Source organism: Pogoniulus pusillus, chromosome 28 (genome assembly GCF_015220805.1).
Source record: "Pogoniulus pusillus isolate bPogPus1 chromosome 28, bPogPus1.pri, whole genome shotgun sequence".
Classification (NCBI taxonomy): domain Eukaryota; kingdom Metazoa; phylum Chordata; class Aves; order Piciformes; family Lybiidae; genus Pogoniulus; species Pogoniulus pusillus.
In genome coordinates this window covers 14,637,693-14,656,561 of record NC_087291.1, presented here as the reverse complement: position 1 = coordinate 14,656,561, position 18,869 = coordinate 14,637,693, and the positions used below count along the sequence as shown (strand labels likewise).

At 40.4% G+C, this 18,869-nt stretch overlaps 1 protein-coding gene across 9 annotated transcripts in view; it reads left to right on the top strand.

Annotated features, from left to right (window-relative positions):
* The window catches only part of PHF14 (PHD finger protein 14), a 151,458-nt gene that overhangs the window by 56,946 nt on the left and 75,643 nt on the right, over window positions 1-18,869 (top strand). For all 9 annotated transcript variants that reach the window (XM_064167166.1, XM_064167167.1, XM_064167165.1 and 6 more), the window contains exons 15-16: window positions 5,092-5,142; window positions 5,323-5,444. In XM_064167166.1, the coding sequence (XP_064023236.1) occupies window positions 5,092-5,142; window positions 5,323-5,444 (173 nt within the window). The remainder of the gene's footprint in view (window positions 1-5,091; window positions 5,143-5,322; window positions 5,445-18,869) is intronic.

The window sequence follows — 18,869 nt, the reverse complement described above, 5'->3', positions numbered from 1 at the left end:
AACACACATTGTGGTGTTTAAGACAGATTAAATTTACTTTCAGTGGACTAGTATCTTGGCATGGTACAGCAGTGTGGAAAAGTTACTGCTACCAGACCACTCTAAGAAAGACTTAGGCTGTCTTTCATGTCTCTGCTTTCCCTACAACATACAGATTGGCAAGGTAACATCTTTGCTGCTCTGTGGACAGAGATGCTCTGTCAAAATTATCTTCACTCTTTTAGCTTTCCCATAGCTGATAGTTTGGATTTTGGATTGATTGTGTTTCTAACTGTCTTGACTATGGAAGATGAGGTTCACACTCTTGACACCTGCTGGATTACTTCCTGTGAACCAGGTTGAATTTCCATTGTTTCAAGACTTTAATGGTCTTGGTGCACTCAGGCTGCATAACAGAATGAAAATAGCAGACCTTTGAAGATTTCCCATTGGAATGGGCTGCTCGGGGAGGTGGTGGAGGCACTGTCCCTGGAGGTGTTCAAGAAAAGACTGGATGAGGCACTTGGTGCCATGGTCTAGTTGACTGGCTAGGGCTGGGGAATAGGTTGGACTGGATGATCCTGGAGGTCTCTTCCAACCTGGTTGATTCTATGATGACTTCATAGGTAATTCCTGGCAGTATGGGACTCCCACTCATCTTTGTTATGAACCCAGGAAAGTTGGTGTTAGTTCGCTCCTTGCTTCTTTAGTTTAGTTTTGGTCTATTTTTGGGTTAGATTTTGGTTGGGTTTTGGTTTTGTTTAGGATTTCTTTTTTTTTTTGGCCTTTTTGCCCTCTTCTGCTTCAGTACTCCAAGTGTGTTTTGTTTGGAAGAAATCAATGTTAACAAGAAAAGAAGGCAATCCTGCTAGTTCTCAAACCCTGTTGCATGTTTAAGTCTTAGAAACAGTGAACTCAAGTTAAAGGCCAGATTCAGTATAGTTTGACAGCAGGAATGTGGCAAAATAACTGCTGTTCTAGAAAACAAATCAGAATTGTTAATGTTGGAAAAGACCTCTAAGATCATTGAGTCTGACTGCTAAAAAATAAGTTTCAGAATTGTTAATGTTGGAAAAGACCTCTAAGATCATTGAGTCTGACTGCTAAAAAATAAGTTTCCAAGAGAATGGAATCTAAAAATAAGGGGGGGGGGGGAAATTGTAATTCTATATAATTAAACTTCATGCTTGGCTCATTTCTCTTTGTAAGCATACTTCTATTTACTGCTGTTTCTTGTCATCTGCCAGTTCCCTTTTTATTACTGAAAGCTTTGCAGAAAATCAAATAATTATTTCAGAGAGGTATTTTGAATAGTAGTGAAAGGTAGCATTTAAGGTAGTCACTTTGATCTGTATTGAGTGAGTGTGCCATCTGGTATCTATATAGCTGTCCTCACCTTTGTTTTAAATCATTTCATGCCTGTTTTGTGCTATTGATATTCTTTTTCTGCCTTTTAACAAGGCAAAAGGAAGTCAAAGTGATTTTTTTTTTTTTTTTATGCAGCTGTCTCACAAACTCTTTCATTGGCAAAAGATGTTTAAAACTTTGTACTCAGTTTACTGAGGCTTGGGTGACATGGATTAAAAAGTGCTGCCTTAGCAAACGGTGATGGTTTGTATTGAGCAGAACGATGGTCACATCATCTTTGCAACTGCAACCTGTGTGGGGTTTTTTCATCTCAGACTTCTGAAAATCTATAGTTTGCATGGTCTTGGTTGCACAGTGAGTTCATTAGGTAGTAGTGGAAGTTCTCCCAATGTGTTTTGTGAAGGTGTTTTGCTGAGTTGTCTGTTCCCATGTTAGATACCTGCCTATTGCACTGAAGCAGAAAACCTCTTGGGACAGCACTGACATTAATGGGGATTTTGCTTGGGTGCTTATAACATGATTTTTTGCTTCCCCAACTTAAAACTGTCTGAGCACTTTGGAAGTTCATGCACAAGTTTCACAAAGCTGATTTACTCTGTTTTATGATAGAGATAACTTGAGGATTAAACAAATCTCTGCCTTTATGTGCATCTCATTCTAGATTAACATCTCTCTTTCCAATTAAGTTCTGAATGTGAGCATGTTTATCTGAGTTGCATCTACCAATGGACATATACAAAATAACACTGTTGCTTGAGGCTTTTATTTTACAAGAAATCTTATATTTTGTATTCTTTATGACAAGTGCATGCAGCTCTTGACAGTTGATTTTCATAATCCCTGATGTGCTGATCCTGAACCCATTAATGACAGAAATCGTGCAAAGCATTTTAAAATGCAGGTGCAGTACTCTGAGGCAACAAAAAAGACTGGAGAAAGAAATCCAGGTTTATCTGATTCTTTTCTGTGAATCTGTAAGGTATCTTAAGTGAGAACATGTAAGATTACAAACATTTGGTTACTGGAAGGCTATTGTAAATCACAGAATATTCAGTTACGAATCTGATGTTGTTTTCCGTTGTGAATGCTGGCAATATTATAATGATTCTGAGCAGAGGTTAGCATTGCAAATATGTTGAAATGTAGGAACCAGGTAGAATCATAATCATAGAATCAATCAGGTTGGAAGAGACCTCCAAGATCATCCAGTCCAACCTAGCACCCAGCCCTAGCCAGTCAACCAGACCATGGCACTAAGTGCCTCAGCCAGGCTTTGCTTGAACACCTCCAGGGACAGTGAATCCACCACCTCCCTGGGCAGCCCATTCCAATGCCAATCACTCTCTCTGCCAACAACTTCCTCCTAACATCCAGCCTAAACCTCCCCTGGCACAACTTGAGACTGCATCCCCTCGTTCTGTTGCTGGTTGCATGGGGGAAGAGCTCAACCCCACCTGGCTTCAGGTAGTTGCAGACAGCAATGAGCTCTGCCCTGAGCCTCCTCTGCTGCAGGCTGCACACCCCCAGCTCCCTCAGCCTCTCCTCACAGGGCTCTGCTCCAGGCCCCTCACAGCTTTGGCGCCCTCCTGTGGACACCTTCCAGTACTGCAACATCTCTCTTGAATTGAGGAGCCCAGAACTGGACACAGCACTCAAGGTGTGGCCTGAGCAGTGCTGAGTCCAGGGGAGGAACAACCTCTCTTGTCTTACTGGCCACACTGTTACTTATCCAGGCCAGGATGCCATTGGCTCTCCTGGCCACACTTCTGGCTCATGTTCAGCTACTCTCTACCAGCATCCCCAGGTCCCTTCCTGGCTACTCTCCAGCAACTCTGTCCCCAGCCTGTAGTGCTGCTTGGGGTTGTTTTGGCCAAAGTGCAGAACCCTGCACTTGGCCTTGTTCAGTCTCACCCCATTGGCCTCTGCCCACCCATGCAGCCTGGTGAGGTCCCTCTACAGGGCTTTCCCACCCTCCAACACATCAACACTAAACATTAATGTAAAATTCTTTACCAACACGTGAAATGTCCTAAAAATTTGTTTGTCAAAGGTGTTGGCTTTAGTGTTTATTTTGTAGTAATTGTCAGGCATTCAAGCAGCTTTGAAAGTTTAGGAATCTAATGGAAGCATAATGTGACTATAACTCAATGTGACATTCCTTGTGATACACATCACACATTAGACACCAGACAGATGAAAAGCAGCATTTTCTTGTCAGAGGTAACTAAATTATGTATAAATCCTGTATCTCCATTTTGCTGAAGTTTAAATGTGATTCATCACTTCTTAAAAGGCACTTACTAACTTGTAATCTTTTTTCACTTAGGGCAAAAAAATTATTCCCTTCTAATCTATATTTGCGAATTGTCTCCCAGTTATCAAGCTGGCATTAGTCTGGCTGTATAAGGCAGGCATTACTCTGCTTAAACATGGAGAACAAGGACCATGGAACTGCATACTTGACATCCACCTTTATGCTTGCTCATTTTTAAGCTGCATTCAGCAGGGACTACATGACTTAAGATCGTTTATAAAGTGGCTTCAGGATTGATGGCATAGGTAGAAAGTAGTCAAATTGGCAGTTAATGTGTTGATGTCTGATCAAACTTGGTTTTGTCTAGTTTTAATTGACAGGGACCTTGGGTTGTGTAACTTGTAGCTGACAGGTATTCCACGTTACATTAATATCTCTAATAGTACATTGACAAATTCAGTTACCTGTAATAAATAGTATCTTCCAGATTTGGACACTTAGTTCTGTGCTGTGTGGCTTGTGAAAGGCAGAACACCACAATTAGCACTGTTGTTATGAAATGGACAAACATACAATGAATTAGATAGATAAGATTTATTAATTAATGATTTTATAAGTTGTATTTAGGGAAATAAAACTCAGGGAGCAGATCCTCCTAGTGTCACTACTGGAACAGAAGAGTAGTGAAGAGGTGATTTGCTACAATCAGCATGGCTTCACTAAGGGCAAATCCTGCCTGACAAACCTGGTGGCCTTCTATGAACAGGTCACAAGATGAATAGATGAGGAGTGAGCAACTGATGTCATTTGCCTGGACCTGAGCAAGGCCTTTGACACTGTCCCACACCACATCTGGTCTCCAAGCTGGTGACACATGGGTTTGATGGGTGGAGCACTCGATGGATAAAGAACTGGGTTGATGGCTGCATCCAAACAGTGGCTGTAGTGTACCTGCCATATATTGGTGTATGCTACAGCTTTATGAGCATCAGCCACATACCTATTACACTAAACATCACTTTGAAAGCTTTAATTCTTGCTTAGTCCTCAAAAGCTGCAAGAAGTATTTTCTGTTTCTGTTTTGGTCAAGTTTTTTTTAAGGCATTTATTGTTTTAATCCTATCACTTGACTTAAAAATTAGAGAACTTCTAAGTGCTCAAGCAATTTAACATACTGTTCATATCAGTTCTCAAATTAGGCATGTTACTATGAGAAAGTTTGTGCAAAATCTATAAGACAATAATTCTGGCAGCAGAAAATAGCACTCCACAGACTCAGGTCAACAAATGTCTTTTTAGTTACTTTTGGTTAGTTCTTTTGATGTCTATCCAGAATCTGAAGCTCAGTTACTGTAGTTGTCTTGCAGTGGTTCTGTAGTTAATGCTTTAAATTACTCCTTGCTCTACCTTTCTGTTGTTGTGACTGATAGATAATAACAGCAAAACTATTCTGTTGCCTGATACTGAATTGTAAATGTATTTTATTCCAGAGAACTAGAGGACGGAAACGGAGCTTTGTGCCCGAAGAAGAAAAACCTGAGGTTGGAATTTTTTGTTTTGGGTTTTTTGTGGTTTATTTTGTGTTTTTAACAGTAGCACACACACATACCAAAAAACAAAAAGTTTGGGCTGAAGTGTTACTTCCAATACTATAACTGAAAATAATTGCTTTCCTTCCCTCCTTTCCCCCTATTCCTTTCTTTTGCCTTCTGCTCTAACAGGAACGGATTCCCAGAGAGAGAAGACAGCGACAGTCTGTTCTACAAAAGAAGCCCAAGTCTGAGGATTTAAGGACTGAATGTGCAACCTGCAAAGGGACTGGAGACAATGAGAATCTAGTCAGGTAGGTTTGAGACTCTAACCTTATGAAGAATTCAAGTTCCATCTTCATCACTTTGTCATTGTGATTGTAGCGGAGGAAATATGCTTTTAAAAACACCCAACCAACCAACAGCTTATTTAAGGGAAACATGACATCAGAAATACTGACTTGATTCTCTTACTGACCTGCCAAACACATTTACACTGTGGATTAGGATGTAAATAAGCAAGATAATCCCTTTTTCTAACATAAGAGGTTTAAATTCCTCCTATTGGAGTGATTTGCCAGTGGTTTAGAGCAGGGCAAAAAAATAAACAAGCCAGCAATTTAATGATATTAAAGTTACAAGAGCATCCTAAAAGCAAATAATTTATAGTGTCATTAACAATTTTATGACCTGAAGTGTAGATCATGAGGAATTTATGGGGTTTAAAATGTAGTCAAGCTACCTCCATAATGAAGATTATGAAAAGGTTTTGATAATCATCTTATCTGAAACAAATGGGGAAAAAAATCTGCTGAATATGATTTTAATAAGGGCAGAAATCTAATCAGAAATGTAGAGCAGCTTCCGTTGAATAGCTACTGCTGACCACAACTTGTGCTGATTTTAACTTTATAGCAGGTATTGTGGCCCCTTTCCAAAGCTGTAGAATCTGCTTACAATTCTTGAATGAATAATGAAGCTTAGCAACCAGAGAGTGGATTTTAGTTGAATCTACTGAGCTTTTGCTAACAGGATCTCATAGGAAGTTCAGATGGAAAGTAGCATTGTATTTAGGTCCTGTATGCTAAAACTGGACTTGTCTGGACAATATCTCTTCTTTAGCTCCAAAATAATTGATGTTTTTAACTGGAATAATTGTTCCAAATTACATCTTTTAATTTATTTCAGAGAATCAGAGCTATGAGGAAAGTGGGAATATTTGACACATGCAAGTTTGATAATCAGTATGTGTCCCAGCTACACATGTTGCACTCAGAATAGCTGATTTTAGTATCAGTTGCAACTTTTGATTTCATGTAAGTTTAAGTTGTTACTACTTTGAGGGTTGTTTGCCAGACTGTGGTTTTATTTCCATATTGAATGCAGAGTGAGACTCTTTCATACATAGACAAGCTACTACTGCTGGGTATTCCTACCTCCTGCTCCATATCAGACTGTGAAGTAGAGGTAGGATGTTGCAGGAGCTGCTAATACAGTTATACTGTTGAGAACTGATGGCATCAGTTTTTAACTTTCCACATCAAGGTGGAGGGCTTTCTGCAAGGAATAAAGGATACAAGGAGGAAAAGTTGTTGTGGGAAGGAATCCTGGGAGCAACATGTACTTTGCTTTACTGTGAGTGAAAAAGGCAGAGGATTCCTTTTCTGCATCAGGCTTTTTCTAGCAGTCTTAAATAATACATTGGAGGACGTAAAGTATAAGCTGAAAAAGCTGTGAAGAGATGGATATTTAAGTTACAGTAAAAAAATATGTTAGGCAGTTGGTGCTATGTCTCATTTACTACATTACATTTTAATACCCATTAAGATTGGCCAAAAATAAGCATCTGAAATGCTAAAACTCAACAAGTTCTCTATAAAATGAGAGTATCATTTTTGTGTGGAGCAAAATCCTATTTGCCCAGGTTAAATACATCTCTACAAAAGGATTAGATTTCTTCATCCCACATTTCAGAGCAAGCATATAGTAATATCTTCATTTGTACTTCTGTCTATGGAATGTTAATGCTTTCTTGCCACTTAAGTTAGAATTTTCCAGTTTGTTTGCTTTGCAGCAGCTGAAACGAAATTGCAACTTCAGCATGACAGAGAGGGTAAAATAATCTGAGGTCATGTGTTTGAAAGAATGTAGAATAGAGATTTTGAAAAGAGATTTGAATGCTGCTTATAAGGTATGTAGAAAGCATAGAAAGCTGCAAAGTTGTTGCACATGTATGTATTATTAATTCTTGAATGCAGGTATTTACTGGCAAAGAAGCTAAATGTGAGAGTATTTCTTTTTCTCAATGCTAAGTCTCACATTTCAAGCAACTGTAATGTTCTGCACATGCAGTCACTGTATAAGGCAGGAGTAAAAGGGGATGGTGAGGTGTAGGAAGGGAGAAAAAGGAGAACACAGGCAGTGTTGTATTTTGTAAAGAAAACAATTCTGTAGTAAAGAAAGCAATTACTGACTAAAATTGACTGTAAGGTTTGGCATAACTCTGAGTCATCAAATCATGCTAGAGCTGAATAGCTTTAAAGAAATATGCAACATCTGCAATTCTGGTGCTAAAAATGTATGTATCACATTTAAGATAACAGATGGCTCTGTTTAAAGGGTTGATTGCTTAGCTGCTGCACAAAGTGATCAACTTTAATTCTGGTTTTGACAGAAAGTTCCAGACAGACTCTTCTGAATCCTCTGGGAATTTTCTTTCTGAAATTTGTTACCCACCCAACTTCCTTAATTGCATTTGTCTTGCATAGGTTCATCCATGTGCTGTTACACCTTGCCTTTCCATGCACAGGGGCGTGCCAGCCTTTGAGTTAAGGGTTTCTTCTTTCAGCTGCAACATTGAAAGCTCTGCACAAGCTGAACAAGCACATTAATTATTAATTACTTTAACTGCACTGCAACAAAATGAACAATCAATCATAGTAATTGAAAGCTGTGTATGATTTACAGTAGGTTTAGAAGTTTAAGGCTGCTAATGTAGAGATTAATCACAAGTAAAAGGTTAGTTAATTCAGCCACAACTTGACACAATCTTCTGCTTTCCAGAGGATTGCAAGTGCTTTATTTTATTGGAATGAACTACTTCAATAAAAGGAAACATCTAGTTGTGCAGTTTATTTTGGCTATATCATTCAGAGATTTATTCTGCGTGTTAACTGTTCTAATTGCTTATGTTACCTGTCAGATCATTTTGCCTGTCATTTACCTAATTTTATTACCCTCTGAAAAGTGTTTCTTTTTGTGCTAGATAGCAGGATAATAACCATAATGGCAAATGCACACTGGAGGACTTTAATCAAACTGAACTACCTGTGCTGCATTGCATTTTACCATAGAATGCCACAGATTTTCAGTCAGTTCATGACTTCACTTCAGAGCAGACACCCAAAAGAAGCTGTAGATATATTGAAGATTTCTTGCAATGTACTTGAAAGTCAGAGAGAGATCTGATAAAGACTCATTGAACAGTCATTTAGGGCTTGTTTGAAAGCAGTTTGGATTTGGGCTATCCAGATACCTAAACTTGGTAGCCTGGAACATTTGAAGTTGTACTGCAGAAGGTTCATGTCAGACACTTGAATTTTCTGTTCATTTGGAACAGAGGTAAATAGCCTGGTATGTTAAGAATTTCTCTAGTATGTTTGGCTGTTATTTTCCCTAAATCAGACAGCAGAATCTGAATTGATACCCCAGTTATTTTTATCTCTCTTTTGCTGGTTAGCTCTGACAGAAGTATAAGCCACCTAAAGAATAGAAGTTCAGCTCTTTTAATACTGATTTTATGTTCCATCTCTGGTTTGATTTTTTGATACTGCACGATCCTGAAGCAACTATCTTAAAGGTATTCTGGGTAGGAGCGACCCAAAGCTGTAATTTAGGAGATATTGCTGTAATTAAGAGACTTGTTACCCTTCAATTCTGCATTAGCACACTTGGGAGAGCCAAGCTGGGAAATAAGCATGGGGCCATCTAATATTATTTTTGTGTGAAGGTTAGCATTGAGCCTTTGTTTTGAGAAAGAGAGGAAAAAATTACATAACAGATTATTTGGCCTGCCTGTGCTTTCTGATCAGGTTGCAGATACAGCAAAGAATAATTTTTGGGTTTACTATTATTTTTTTCCCAGGAAAAAGGTAGGATACTTAATATTATTTTTTTTAATTGGTACTTATTGACATTTCCTGTTCAAATATAAGACATTGTGAAGAAGTGTAATTTTTTTAAGGATCTGGAACAGAGGGAAAAATGCATGTTTGTGTCTTTTTAGCTTTATGAAAGCTCTGAACGTGTTACTGGTCTCTTTGGCAAGGTTTATTTTAGTGGTCTTCTTACTAGTTGATGAGGAGGTGTGGGGGAGTGTATTGGGTCCCTGGAGGTCTTCAAGGGAAGACTGGATGAGGCACTTAGTCTAGTTGACTGGATAGGGCTGGGGGATAGGTTGGACTGGATGAGCTTGGAACTCTCTTCCAACCTGGTTGATTCTATGTGATGCCATGTTAGGGAAATACATAGTAAAGAGTCAGCTGATACTGGAATGTGATCTAGTGACTGCCTTTGACCATTGCACATAAACAGAGTGATTATTCTAACTCACAGCATCACATTCAGCTGGATAACCTCTAAAATCACTGCACTGTGCCATAATCCTTCAACTGCCAAATTAAGCCCAGGGATGAGCCCTGAGCCAAGTGAAAAGATACTCTGGGAGAACAGTAACTTTTCTCATGATGTTCATGTTTTCTGTTACGTTTCTGACACAGAGTGCTGCAAGATGATGTAACAGTGAGATTTTGTTTTGCTGACTTGCCCTTTTCTTGGGAAAAAGAAACTAAAGTTAGGTCAGGGAAGCAAAAGAAGGGGTGGCCAAGCATTTGAATTGTAAGACAGAAGTGTTTGTTTTCTTTTCAAGTGAAAAACAAAGCCAATCTGGGTACACATTGCTTCTGGCACTGGATTTTAGTGGGTTTGGGGAAGGGAAATGTGGAAATCTCCAAGATCAACGTTGAACACCTTCTTCTGTAAGGTTAATTCATGTTGTTGCTTTGTGGTAGTAGCATATCAAGTATGATAATTCAGTAAGCATGCTTTCTAATTAGCAATCACAGAGGTCTTGCTCATCAGCTAGATGGCACAGCACACACAGTACACTTGCTTCTGCTTGTCATTTTTAATGTTGTATTACTAGAAATGATTGTAGCAGGGAGTAAAGCATGAGCAGACATAGTACACTGAAAGGTCAGAGCTTGTCACTTGGAGAAGGATACATTTATATGGAGTGAGAAAGCACAAAGCTGCTACTCGTTGATGTACAGGAGTTGGTCTGCATCTAAAGTAATGATGTGTAAGAATTCTTGGACAGAAAAATTACTTGTCTGAAGTGTGGTTCATGCATCCTTTGGCAGCTTTCTGTTTTCTGTTTCAGACCTGATGGAAAAACCTGGCTTGTTTCTAGAACAGCACACAATTTTATCTATAAATAACATAGGTTTTGCTTCTGTTTTCTTAAGGATGCCTGAAATTTCCTTGGCACCTTACTTATCTTTCTTCCATCCATAGTTGCTGTTGCTGTAAATCCTTCTGTTTCCCTGAGGGAGCATCTAAGTATAAATACAGTATTTTGTTTTGGAGTCACTGAATATAAACACAGAGTTTCAGTTGTACAGTTACTCGAGAGCAGATGTATCTATGTTGGGATATGCTTGCTGTCACGTTATTGGTTGGCCAAGAAGACAAGGTATTCTGGCATTGGAAAAGTCCAATTAATCTTAAGTTCTGGGCAGAGAACCTCAGTTTGTTAAGTTACATCTAAATCCAAAACAGAATCATGGAATCAGTCAGGGTTGGAAGAGACCACAAAGATCATCTAGTTCCAACCCCCCTGCATGGGCAGGGACACCCTACCCTGGAGCAGGCTGCCCACAGCCTCATCCAGCCTGGCCTTAAACACCTCCAGGGATGTGGCTGCAACCACCTCCCTGGGCAACCCATTCCATGCTCTCACCACTCTCATGCTGAATAACTTCCTCCTCACGTGCAGGCTGAATCTCCCCACATCCAGCTTTGCTCCATTCCCCCCAGTCCTGGCACTCCCTGAGAGCCTAAGAAGTCCCTCCCCAGCTTTTTTCGTAGGCCCTCTTCAGATACCGAAAGGACAGAAGAAGGTCACCTGGGAGCCTCCTCCAGCCTGCACGGCCCCAACTCTTTCAGTCTGTCCTCATAGAAGGGGTGCTCCAGCCCTCTGAGCATCCTTGTGGCCCTTCTCTGGACACCTTCCAGCACATCCAAAAAATTAAGATGTGATTTAAATATTTGTAGCTAAAATCATAGAAGCACCCAGGTTGGCAGGGACCTCTAAAGGTCATCTGGTCCAACCCCTCTGTAGTGAGCAGGGACAGCCTCAACTAGCTCAGAAGTGGGCACAGACAACTCTCAATTCTGCCTACAAGCTAGTGTGTGAAATAGGTTTTTTAAGAGTAAGATGTGTCTTGTGAGCACTGTGTGGCATCTGCTGGCACCTCCAGGACTTTCTGAAAGCTTTGGCATCCCGCATACGCTAAAACAGTTTTGGTGACTTGTTTGTCTTTTTGAGAGGAAGCTGAAATGGTAGTGATAGCTGAAGGATGGCATGCTGCTGGGGCTTAAAAGTTAAAGTATCACTCAGGTTTAGCCTGAGTAGATGCAAGCAAATAGAAGTATAATTCAGTGGTTGTAGCAGACTGATCGCTAACTTAGTAAACTCCATAAAATAATGTCCTAATAAAGGCTAAAATAATTGTAAAACCCCTAATGGCAATAAACTAAACAATACCATTTGTTGACATTTATTTGACTATAATATGTAAACAATAATTTCAGAGCTGTTTCTTACAAAAGGCTATTAAAAATGAAATAGATGTCATGAAATTGTTTTGCCAGCCTTTAGCTGTTTGCTAACAATTTAATACGGCAATAAAAAGCTAGCAGTAGCAGCACCAAAATTGCATAGCAGAAACTTGATTATCATTTGGTAAAGAAAATATTGTCTGAGTAAAAATGCACACTTCAGTGTAAACTGCAGCCAGGCTTTATCTCTGTGCCTTTAAAAATCTCATAAATTTAAAGAGCTTTCTAAAGTGTTCTTGTTACTAAAAGTCAGAAACAAATTATGCCTGCTGCTGATGTTGCTACCTAGAGAAATAGAGGAGGGGAGCTAAATCTTCTGTTCTAGAAGTATGCTTGTATTATGCCTTTTCAGCATTTGGACTGGGTGGTAGGGAATGGTTAAGTATTCCCAGCTCTGCTCAGCAATCCAGGTGAAGAAAACATAACAAAGGAATGTATAAGACTACTGCCTGCATTTTTGCTTCTGATGGAGTGTTGGGGAGGGAAAAATTAATTGATGTGAGATGATATTGTCCAAAATTAATATTGCTTATTAATTTTGCTATTGAGAGCTCTCACCACCCCTGACCGCTCATTTTAATAATATTTTGGTTCTTACATGGTTATGGAAACATCCTCTGGATAATATCTACATCTAATATAACCAGCAAAATATATAAACAATAATTGAACTGGAAGAGAAGGTTCCCATGCTCAAATTCCGCTTGCGGTCAATATGCCACTTGCCCAGTAGCAGGGCTCAAGGAGCTCTTCCTGCTCTATGGCAGAAGGCAGTAAAGAATTGCAAAGAGGCATTTAAGCATTTACTCACAGGTTATTATTATTACCCTTGCAGGGGCCAGCCACAGTCCAGACAGTGCCCAAATGCTTTCAGGGGACTCTGTCTTGTTGGACATGAGGCTTGAATCTTCCTGGCTTGTGGGCAAAGGAGGCAGACAATCTCTGCCCTTGTCTCCTGGCTTCTTCTGGACAATCTGTGTATGTGTCCAGGGATTCTATGCAGGACCTTCAGGTGCAGGGGCAGATGTGGTGCAGTCTCAGCATGATGTCACGCTGGCCACACAGGCCGATTGTGTGCAGGCATCCAGGGTCTGCTCCTGGTAACTGGCGGCAGTGGAGTTCAGCAGGCAGCAATAAGGCAGTGTGCAATGGCAGCAGGGCTGGGCACAGCAGAGAGAGCAGGCAAAGAGCAGGGGAGCAAATCAGTGAAGCAAAAGCAGGTTGTTCACCTGCATATCTCCTTTTATCAATGTGGGCTGAGGTTAATTGCCCTTTGGACACAGAATAGCCAATCAGGATGGCAGTTAGCCAAACCAGACCATATTGGGCAAAGCCACAGGCTCACTTTTCCCTAATCTGGGAAAAGCTTCAAACTAGCACAAATGGGCAAAAGGGCTGGGCTTGATGAGCTCAGAAATCCCTTCTGACCTGGACAATTCTGTGATTTAGGATAGTGAGAACTGTGACCAAAAAAATCAGCACTTCAAAGCAAGAGTTGATTTTTGAAGGTGTTCAGAGGGAATAATGGATGGGATTCATTATTTATAAGGTGGTTTGCTTCATTATTGAAGACCATTTTGTAATAAATTACAGGAAAAGAGAGCAACTCTTAAACTTGACTGACTTAATGACGACTGACTGCCAATATCCAAGTCTAAGGAGTGATATTAAGGACTCAAGAAGAAAAGAAACCACTTATAATGCTGGTTTTTGAAAGCAGGTGCAGTGTCTCTTAAGATTTCAGGCTTGCATTAATACAATCAGTAGTGCTAGTTTTAGTACTCCAGTTGTGATTCAATCTAGTCATATGTAATGGACATTTTTCTAGGTTTTGTTGGTGCCATGCAAATACTGGTGTGTAAAAAGTGGGCAAACAGCAACTTAATATCTTAAAATGCATAGCAGATGAAAATTAACAATCCCCAAACTGTTACTTTGTAGCCACTCAGTTTAAAAATGCTTAAATTTACATAAAACCAGCCTGGCCTCAGCTGCTAGCTACTGACAGTTCTTTTAATAACACTTGCTGTGAAAAAGAGATAAGAAAACCAACAGGCTTTTAAAACTCTAGTGGTAATCTTAATTTTTCACATTAAAGAACAATAAGTAAACTGCAGGACTTTTCATCAGTTTTGAAAGTCTTGTTTTAACCATTCCTAATCTTTTTGAAAGCAGAATCACTGAGGAGTTGATGTTGGACAAGATCTCTAGAGCTAGCCTAGTCCCCATTCCTCTTGCTCGAAATAAGGTCAGATAGAACATGTCACTGGGGACAATGTCTGCTTGAGTTTTGGCTGTCACCAAGGATGGAGTCTTTGCAGCCTTTCTGGGCTGGGACTAGGGGGAATGGAACAAAGCTAGGCATGGGTAGATTCAGATTGGATGTTAGGAAGAAGTTCTTCACCGTGAGGATGGTGAGACCCTGGAACAGGTTGCCAGGGAGGTGGTGGAAGCCTCATCCCTGAAGGTATTTAAGGCCAGGCTGGATGAGGCTCTAGACAGCCTGATCTAGTGTGAGGTGTCCCTGCCCATGGCAAGGGGGTTGGAATTAGATGATCCTAGTGATCCCTTCCAACCCTGACTGATTCTATGATTTTATGATCTACCCTGCCAATGGACTGAGAGACAAAATCTCCCCAAACACAGGTGTGAAAGGCTGCTTGCCAATTCCTTTCAACCTCAGAAAAATCACAAAGAGAGATGTTAAAACACCAGCTTCCTTGTAGCTAGGAAGAAGGAGTGGGCAGTTAGAAGTGCTAGAAGAGAAGATCTGGTGATATTACATTAGGAGGTTGTGATGACCCTTTCCTGAGGGATGGAGAGCATGAGGCCAGGAGGACTGTCAGACTGTAAGTTATCCTTTGGTGGATAGTGGGTACCCCACTGTTTTTAACAGATGCTGAGAGTTAAAATCCCTCCCTTCATTCCAAACAAAACTGGGAAGGTACTGTCTGGTTTTCTGTGGAGTAACAGAGTAATAGTAAAGTGGAGTTTTTTTTCTGATAGAGTTCCTAGTTCCTCCAAAACTTGATTTGAACAGTAGGTACCAGTTAGCCTTTTGTTTCTAAGCTACAGCAAAACCATTATGGCCTTTGTTTCACCTCGTAGGTAGTAGCTGACATGAGAAGTATATCTATGTGTGGACAGGTGTATTTGGAGTGATCAGTGAGAGGACAGCTAAACACAAAAAGAGCAGGCTGAGGGGAGACCTCATTGCTGTCTACAGCTACCTGAAGGGACTTTGTGGAGAGGCTGCTGCTGGTCTCTTCTCACAGGTATTTGGAGACAGAACAAGGGGGAATGGCCTCAAGACTCTGGCTGTGAAGGTTTAGATTGGACATTAGGAAGAAGTTTTTCACAGAGAGAGTGGTCAGGGACTGGAATGAGCTGCTCAGGGAGGTGGTGGAATCACCAACCCTGGATGTGTTTAAGGGTCATTTAGATGTGGTGCTCAGGGCTATGGTTTAAGGTGAATCTTGTAGAGTAGGGTTCTAGATTGGACTTGGTGATCCTGAGGGGCTTTTTCAACCTGGATGTTTCTGTGTTTCTGTAACTTTGCTACATTCCTCTTGACCCTCATTTCCTCCTGATGAGTCCCTGAGAGAAAATGACACCTTCAAAATAAATCCCTTGCCTGTGCTGTGGGTTGTAGGCAGGAGACTTTTACACTAGCACTCATCCTTAATATCCTTTGGCTGCTGATCCCTTCCTCACCCAGTAGCCCTCATGCCTCTGATGCTGCCTAGCACATCTCATGCAACCCCCTGCCAGCTTATCTGGGAGAGATTTGTCTAAGGCCACGGCTATTATCTTGCAATGCATTTTACATGGTGCAGGTCATGTGAACTCAGATGAAAATGCTGTGTAAGCAAGCAGTGCTCTTGGCTAGTTGGTCAGGTCTGCAGCATGCATTTGGGCTAAGGTCAGGCTCAACAAGGCTCTGAGCAGCCTGATCTAACAGGGGATGTTGCTGTTTACTGCAGGGAAGTTGGACTAGATGACCTTTGGAGGTCCCTCACCATTCATTGAGTCTATGATTTGATTGCTGAGTGTTTCTAATGTGCTTTATGGGAAGGGAAATGTGGATTAAGTTTACAGTATAATATTTGGTACCTAAATTTTTTTTTTTAACTTTTTTTTTCATTTGGTCCTGCTTTCCATGGAAAACCCCTGAGATATTTTTAAAAGACCTGATCTTTTCCATTTGCAACTTCAGGTAATGGTGTGTGCACTTAGTTATCATGTTGTCTCATTGCAGTGGTAAAAGTACCTTAGTATTCCCTCCCAGACCAGCTTCACTGTTCTGTGAGATGCTACAGAAGAAAATTGCCATGCTCCTTTCACTTGTACATTTCTGTTGTATATTAAGCTATGTGTGTGTGAGGTGCTAATTAACTTCTTTAGGAATGGAGTTTGTTTAAGTTTAGGAATTAAGCAGCACAGTGTTTTCGCTGTAGGTTAATACATATCAGACATCTTTGAAGTACTTTTTCTCTGATAAATGTTTGTTGAAATGTTTAGGTGAAGCTGGTGGGGTTTATAAATTAAAGTGGTAAGGTTCAAAATGTAACTCATGTCACCTTAAGCAAAATCTGTCAGCTGGCAATGAGCTTAGCTTAGTGAATATAGTTAACAGATTGTGTGAAGAAGCAGAATGAGACATGAAGGAAAGGGCAGCCTCTTCTCACTTGTACCCTGTGATAGGACCAGGGGGCAATGGATGTAAACTACAGCACAGGAAATTCCACCTCAACATGTGGAAGAACTTCTTTACTATAAGGGTCCCAGAGCACTGGCACAGGCTGCCCAGAGAGGTTGTGGAGTCTCCTTCTCTGGAGACTTTCAAGGCCTGTTTAAATGTGTTCCTGTGTGACCAGCACTAGATTCTGTGGTCTTGCTCTGGCAGAGGAGTTGGACTCAATGATCTATTTGCATCCCTTCCAACCCCTGACATCCTGTGAGCCTGTGAAAAACTCTGTTTCCAGTTAAATATTGCTGCAGTTGTCTTTTTCAGTACCTTGAGTGTATTTTATGTTCTCTGCTCACCCCAGAAATGGGAATGGCTTTAGAGTTATTTTTCCTTTTGGTATTTCAAGAGACAAATGTAACATTTTCATTGTTCAAACAGAAGAATTCCTCCTGTCTTGGGCACCAGAGCTGAAGTGCTTCATCTTCTCTTGGTCCTTGTATTTGAAGCTTTTTGTGTCTCTGTTTAGTAAATAACATTGCAGATGCCAGAATTAGTTAAAACAGAAGGTGTGGGGGGGAAGTAATTTTGGGGTTTGTGTATCTCAGATTTATTCTGTTCTTAGTCCTTTCCTACTTAGAGACTTATCATTTTTTGTTTAGAAAGTTTTAAAAATGAAAAATTCATTATGATATTATAATGAACTATCAAATGTTTGCCTTCTAAATTAATCAGATACATTTTTCCAGCACATCTTTCCAGCCTTTCTGGATCTGCCAATCAGTTTGAAAACCTTTCTGGTCTCAAGAAAAAAAAGAAACCACCCAACCAACCAAAAAAAAAAAGGGTTTAGTGTTAAGATGTATATTTTAAAATGCAGGGATGAGTGAATGTCTTCTGTGTCCTTTTCCTTTCTGACTTTCTTTACATTTTGTTTTGCAAAAGCATCTGGGGACTTTTGACTCAGAATATAGTGTAAAGGTTTTTATTGTGGAGTTGTAAAATGTACATGAATAAGACTATTTCTTCTGTGTTTTGTCTGTGGTTTGGTTTTCTTTAGTTTGGGTTTTTCTAATTCTTTTATCTTTATTGTTTTTCTTTGTGGTTTTTGATTTGATTTGTTTGTTTGTTTTGCTGGCTACAAATATGCTGCAGATGTGCTCACAAGTGTAAAGCTTGCCTACATAACTTTTCCTGGCTTTTATTTGGTGAAATGTTTAGAGTGTCTAGGTTTCGGTATAACATAAAGTCCCATTTCAATCAAGGAAAAGGTCTTTGTTGTGCCAAATACTATTGTTTGGAGGAAGTTCTTCACAGAGAGAGTGATTGGCATTGGAATGGGCTGCTCAGGGAGGTGGTGGAGCCACCGTCCCTGGAGGTGTTCAAGGAAAGCTTGGATGAGGCACTTAGTGCCATGGTCTGGTTATTGGACAGGGCTGGGTGCTAGGTTGGACTGGATGACCTTGGAGGTCTCTTCCAACCTGGTTAATTCTATGAATTTGAGGATGATATCAGTGGCACAGCATGTTACTATTTGTGCACATTGAGACTGATGGCCAGTCAGACCTGGACAGCATTTAGAAAGCTACTATTGGCATGTGGACAGTCAGATGCTGTCTGTAAGAGGGTTGGAAAGCAAATGTCTTGCTCCTTGTATAAAATGGGTTGGAATATATTGAAATCAAGCATACTCTGACTTACTGCTTTCCTGCTGTTGGCTCTGCTTTTCCCCATGTCACAGTGGTCAGCATGGAATTCTGAGAGCAAGTTTTCACGAGGCTGACTGAAGCATTGAGCGCTTAGACATCAAGCACCTCCACCCCTTCTACGCCTTCAATTGAAATCCAATCCATGTTTTCTCTGCTGAGATTCTTGTAGAATTGTTTTGTGTTTCTTGGATCCATCTGGAATTTTGTCTTCTGAATTTTACCACCACTTGTTTTGCATATTTAACTCAGTAAGAAGCTTCTTGCTTAACCAGACAGGCCTTCTGCATTTCCTCATCTCCTGTGCAATGAAGTGTGTCGCTCAGAGCTCTGAGCAAATTTAGCATCCAAAAATCATCTCTCTTTCACTATAATCTTCCCTTTTATGACAGCCACCTGAAGGATTCTGCCTGGCAGTGCCTTTGACAAGCCAGAGTTTCCTCTTC